At 47.1% G+C, this 6,423-nt stretch overlaps 1 protein-coding gene across 2 annotated transcripts in view; it reads right to left on the bottom strand.

Moving 5' to 3' along the window:
• LOC108746831 overlaps positions 1–6,423 on the bottom strand; it is a 126,310-nt gene that overhangs the window by 97,708 nt on the left and 22,179 nt on the right. For both annotated transcript variants that reach the window (XM_018483846.1, XM_018483847.1), the window contains exon 3: positions 963–4,534. In XM_018483846.1, the coding sequence (XP_018339348.1) occupies positions 963–4,534 (3,572 nt within the window). The remainder of the gene's footprint in view (positions 1–962; positions 4,535–6,423) is intronic.

Consider the following 6,423-nt stretch of genomic DNA (forward strand, 5'->3'; position numbering starts at 1 on the left):
TCGTGGATTACAGACGCGCGAGAAAAATCGGGAAATTATTCGACGGTCGATCGCGGAATGGCCCTCCGCGTCGTCAGCCTAATCCGCGACAATCGCATAAATACGGCGCAAGCGGAACAGGAATCTCGTAACGCCCTGTGTGTGACTCTCCGTACACTTCGCGCACGGTGGTCATCCTGATTAATGTCGCACGAGCCCTATCTCTTTTCGAAGTAACGGGGGTGATACGACCGTTCACGATCTCGCGCGATCGCCTAGATATATCATCGTATACTTTTTATTCGCGCGTATATAATGTTGAGACTTGGAAAAACACCGAACGTATAGCGTTTGAAGAAGGAAACGGGGTTTGAGTTTATGAGCTATGTATTATACTTCGATTTTTCCTTTCTTTAGATATTGATTTATATCGTGATAGATGAATATACGTAACTCAAGAAATAGTAAGATTTAACGAGAAAATGAATAGATAAATTGCTTTGCAATTTACAATCCTATTACCAAACCAAATTTGAATTGCGATTTCTAAGAAATAAGTTGTATTGAAGTTATTACTAAAATGATATTTTTAGAAGCTTTTTTTTCTATAAATATCGGAAAACTATAGAAGATACTTAGCCGCCTTCTCTATTTTATTTGCATACATAAGTCCGTTTTTTCTTGTTAACGATTAACCGTTAGCCACCTCCTCGCATGAAAACTTCCGGTATGCCGTTTTTTTTTTTTTTTTTTTTTTCAATCGATACGCTACAATGTATCCGCGCGATTCCATTGACCTTTCTTAACGCCCGATTCATTGGCCGAGAGAGTTGAGATGCCAAAATCAATCAATCACCGGCCATCATCGTCGACATAACCCCGAGCTCGGTTGAGGCTTTAACCGTGAGTTAGTTAACCTCGCGCGTACCGAGGCGGTTCCGGCCGCGTAGATGAGAAAGGACAAAAAAAAAAAAGATTCCTACCTGATTGATGTCGCTGCCCAAATCCCGTGCGCTCTTGGCGCTCCTCAGCTGATATCCGCGATACTCTCTATACCTCATAGTGACTTCGTCATCCGTTAAGGCCCCGCTGCTGCCGCTCCTCGCGCTCTTCTTACTCTTCTCCTCCTTCGCTTTCTTCTCCTTCTTGCTGAACAGCTGCTTGACTTTGCTCATAGTGCCGCTCTTCTTCGCCGCCTTCTTCTCGTACTTCTTCGCGTCGGCGGCGCCGGAAGGTGGTTTCGCGGTGACCAACGGCGGCTTCGACGACGAATCACTCGCGTATTTGTCGTACTTGCGTTGCTCGGACGTCGGCGTCAGGTTCATATTACGATCAGTGTGTCGTCGCTCGTGCTTGATGAACTGCCGGCTGACGAAACCCTCGTCCTCGGACTCGAGCTGCTCCCGCCTATCCGCTTCCTGCGAATCCCTTCTGTAATCGTTCTCAATCCCGGAATCGGCCAGCCGATCCTTTCGATCCGGATCGCTCAATCTAGTTTCGCGATGACGGCGTTCGGTGTGCCCTCGTACCTCCTGTCTCGCATGCCTCGACTTGCCCTCGTGATAGGTCCTAGGCGGTCTGGTTGGGATTGTTTCGGCGAACGTCTCCAAACGACTGACCGAAGAAACCTTTCCTCGCGGACTGTCGGAATCGTCGAAGTAGTCCAGCCGATTGCGCGATCGCCTCAACGGTTTCTTCGGATCGTCGTCCAGCTTGCGGTGCTCCTTCCTCATAGTCCGCGCCTCGTCGTAGCGAGTTTCGCAACGTATCGAGTCCCTAGCGGTAGTGTCCGAATCGTACCGGCTAGAATTGTAACCGCCGCGATCGGTGCGTATTCGTGGCGGCGAGCTGTCGTAATCGTCATGAATCGGATGTTTGTTACCGCTCGTGTACCTCTGCGTGGTACGCGTCTCCTTTGTGTAATACTTCGACTCCAGCTGACTGCTGGTCATCTGCGAGATATCGGTGTCGTAGTCGTCATTCGGGCCTTCGCGCAGGCTGTCCAGATGACGCTTCGCGAACGGCGATCTTTCTCTGCGCCCGTTCATCGTCGTCGGGCTGTCCAGCAATGCGGTCGGGCGTCTAATGTCTCGCGCGTTAACGTAACTCGCTCGGCTACTCAGATTCTCGTGCGATCTCGTGGTGTACTCGCTTCTGAGCGCTCGCACCCTGGCGTTCTCCCCGACCTCGTCCAACCGTTGCGTCGACTTGCTCATGCCGCGGATTGATTCGAAGGGCTTCTTTGTTTTCGACGGCAGATACGCGTCTCGGTTGATCGGCCGGCTGTCGCGATCCAGGAAGTCGTCGCTCTTCGAGAACTTGCGCTCGTTCAATTTTTTGGCGATGATCGGTGACGACAGCTCGTCGTTCTCCCGTGACTCGCTGCGAAAGTGATTCATCGTCGCGGGGGTTCCCTCGGGCAAATAATCGGGCGAGGACTTGTACGGGCTACCGTTTCTGACGGTCTGAAATCTCTCCTCGGGGCTGCTTCGACTTCGATCGCTGAGGAACGGCTTGAAATTGTCAGCGTAACCCTCGTGCGTTCGCGTCTCCACGATGTACTTGTCGCCGTATTTGTCCGTCCTGGTCTCCACGGTGTAACCGTCCCTTGGTTTTGTATCGAGGTAGCCGTTCGTCGGGATTTTGTTGGTGATCTTCTTCTCGTAGCCGTACACTTTGCCGTTGTCCTCGTGTATCTCTTTCTCGAAGATGTACCTCTCGCCGTTGCTGTTAGTACGTTTCTCCGTGATGTAGGTGTCCATGTATCGCTTCGGCGACGCGATCCGATTCGGCGTGACCGGCGACGGTACTATCGGCTTGTCGATTATCTCGTGCTCGCTTGATTTTTTCACTGGTACGTTCGCGCTGTTCTTGGCAGCGAACATCTCGTCGGCCAGCAGCCTCGATTTGATCCTGGACTCCAGTAGATCTCGTCGAGCGCTCAGCTCGGACGTTTTCGGCGAGATCCCACTCTCGTTCTGTCTCGAGGACAATTCGCCGCTATCTCTTCGTCTGGCGTCCATGCCGTCGGCCCTACCGCGGCCGGAAGTGTCCACGAACACGGTCGAGGTGTATTTTTCGGGTTTGTCGTAGAGACGCCTGTCGATCTCGTCGAATTCGCGACGTCTCGTAACCTCGGTGGTTCTAGAGACGAAATCCTTCGAACCACCCAAGTGTTTGCCGAAGGGGCTGCTACTCTTATGGTCATCCTCATATCTCGACTTGAAGCTGTTGATCTCATTGTTGCGACGCAGATCACTGCTGTACGAGTAATCGGTCCTGCGGTACTCCTTCTCCGCAGGACTGTTTTCGCGGGAGGAGTCCTTCCGCTCGAGACCGAGACCCTCGTCGCTATCGGAGTGGCTTCGCTGAGCCTTCTTTTTGTCCGGCTGTACTTGCGCGTAAATTACGTTGGTCTGCGCCGGCGGCGGGCTACAGGAGTCGTTTGGTCGGGTATACGAGAACGGCCGATTGTTATTGTGACCAAATCCCGGCGACGGCGACACCATCGTCCTCGTCAACTGCGGCGGTGGTGAACGGTCATTGGATAGTCGATGGATCATCTTGTGAATGGTCGACTCTCCGTTGCGTTTTTGAAGATCGTACCGACTACTATGCAGCATACTATACGTGCCCGCCTCGTCGACCTCGTCTCCCTCGCGTTTTGATTCTTTCGAGGGCGAGGGAGTACGGCTGGTTTCTCTCTTCTCTCTCTTGTCTCTACCCTCGACGAATATGTGATGTTCGATCACTCTAGCCTCTCGACCGGGTGATCTATCGGCAGACTCGTCGGCGCGCGCTTCGATCGTCGTTCCCTCGGTCGTCGTTTCTCTCGCCTCGACGTCTCGCGATATCACCTTGTCGACATCGATAGCTGGGTTCGCTCGCTCCTCTTGCTGTTTGGGCTTCTTCGGCTCCGGTCGATTGTTGTTGTTTTCGCGATCTGCGCTCGCGGTGCCAAAGTGGAACGGCTGCTGATTGACGTGCGGCGACGACTCGATTATCGGCGATAGCTGCTTCTTCGCTCGTTGGCTGATGGTACTCAGGTGCGAGCTCTCGCTCTCGCTGCCGCTCCGTTTACGTTGCGCGCCGTTGCGCGTCCAGGAGCCCGCGTCGCTCACGCTTCGGCCGACCGGCTTCCGGCGCCTCTCCAAACTCGGCGAGAAGAATCGTGCGAGCGAACTCTTCAGCTTCTTCGCGCTGGCATCGCTGGCGCTCCTCTCCAGTGGTTTCTTCTTGGCTCGCGGTGTGTCGAGGTCCGCACTCGCGGTCGTGGTGCCGATCTCCTCGCTACCGCGGCGAGATCTCACATCGATTGGCAGATCGGGACGTTTCTTGTTACGACGCGCTGGCAAGGTGCTGAAGCGACCAGGCAGGCGTCGATTGTCGTGTGCCACGCAGTGAAGACTGCCGGCTTGCTGTAGGACCAGGGCCGCTTCCTGCGCGAGATCCTCCTTACTTTTCGTGGCGATGTTCTCCTTACGAACCGGGGTGGCGATCAACCTACCTTCTCCATCGCCCACGAGAGCCGCGGTTACGCGCGGTGCACCACGTCCTGCAATTACGAGCACGAGTCGGTATTTAGTGGCGCCTGATTTCATCATGCGCGATAATTAACTTGAATGGTGTTGTATAAAAATATTACTTCTAATTAAATGCATTGTATTTTAATTGAGTAAGCAATGAGAAAATTCATGCATTTTGAATTTAATTTATAAATATATTATTTATAGTGAGTTTTATAATATTTTTATATAACACCACGTTCATTTATGAAGAGAAGAAACAATATAAATTACGAAGAAAAGAAATGCTTGAAAAGCAAAGGATTTATTAGAAATAAGTTATTGAATTGAAATGTTTCCAGTATGTATATTAATCCCTTTATTTATTACGTAAATAAAAATAAATCAATTTATGCCAAAATAATTGAATTCGATAATAATTATTATATTTCGCCAAAATAATAATATTTCTAACATTTTCTGGATAAAAGATAAATTGGTATATGTTTTTATGATTTGATATCTCTTAGATTTTGTATATAAAATATACTAACGGTAGCGATTAATAATGGCATGGATAGATGGAGCCAAAGTTGGTTGCTTCATGATTTGATAAAGTCATGGTAATAAATTTGTCCAATAGTGAATTTTTTTAAATATCTTTACCGTCACCGGTTCTATTTGTATGAAAATAATCAGGTATAGGAATTGCTGAATTTTAATCATGAGGCATTCCGAAACATCATCATTAGGCCTCAGCTTGACGTCTGATAAATTCGATCGGTTAATGAATTTATGTCGCGACCTTGCGTGTAAATTAGCGATTTATGTTAAGTGGACGAGCACGTAGTCGTTAGTGGTTAATCACCAAGTTTAATAAAGCGCCAGTACACACAGCACAGTAGACACTGGTTGGCTGGCTAGAAGCTGAAAGCTAGAATCCGACGCGTAAGAAATTGCCGTCTTTCCGTCTTATCTTCCAAGCGTCTCTACTTCTGCTAAATCCGGACCATCATTAATCCGCCGCATCGTCTGATTCGCGATCGATATAATGCTTGTAATTAACGCTGTCATATTTATAAATGGGTCGCTTAATCAATAGCTCGTTAACGACCGTATCGACTTCTCAAGATTGTTACGCGCTAATTCCTTTTTTCCTTTTTAAATAACGATCATGAGTATAATACATGAAGAAAGGAATAACATATGTACATACATATATAATATACAATATAATATACATACATAATATATAATATATAATACATTTTATACAGTAATAACTGTATAAAATTGAATGCTATATCAAATTAAAAGAAAGTATATTCAGCGGGAATGACAATAAATATTCATAACTCAACAATCAAAAAACGAGCGTAATAAATCGAAATAGGGAAGAGATGTAAAGAGTTAACATGTAATTAAAAATTTAATTTATGTAAAAGTTTTCAATTTTAAATGTTAAATATAAAAATAAGAAAAATGAAAAAAAATGTTGTTTGATGTATTATATAAACTGAAATGTAGGCATTTTTATTCACGTTGTGTATCTTCAAATTTTTTTATTTCAAGTCTCAATAGAACGAAACACATTGTTGTGGCATTAATTCAAGAGTAAAATGTCTTCATTAAGTTAATACAAGAAACATCGAGTAAAGACTCTTCAAACCAAACTCGTTGGTTTAAATGCATTGGATAACACTTTGTGGTGCTAATTAGGCATCTCCCACGAAATTTTCACTGTAGATAAAATCAACCTACACATATGTACAACTTGTGCGATCTATCATTTTTATTCACGAATGATTTATCTTACATAAGGAGAAAGCAGCGACCGTGGACGTCTTCCCACAAGCGAATAGGCTCGGATCTCGTCGTGCCTTATGGTAGGCGCTAATCGACATTGGGCGGATGAAAATTAATTCATTAGCGACCCTGT

The sequence above is a fragment of the Trachymyrmex septentrionalis genome, unplaced genomic scaffold (genome assembly GCF_001594115.1).
Source record: "Trachymyrmex septentrionalis isolate Tsep2-gDNA-1 unplaced genomic scaffold, Tsep1.0 scaffold19, whole genome shotgun sequence".
Taxonomy (NCBI): Eukaryota; Metazoa; Arthropoda; class Insecta; order Hymenoptera; family Formicidae; genus Trachymyrmex; species Trachymyrmex septentrionalis.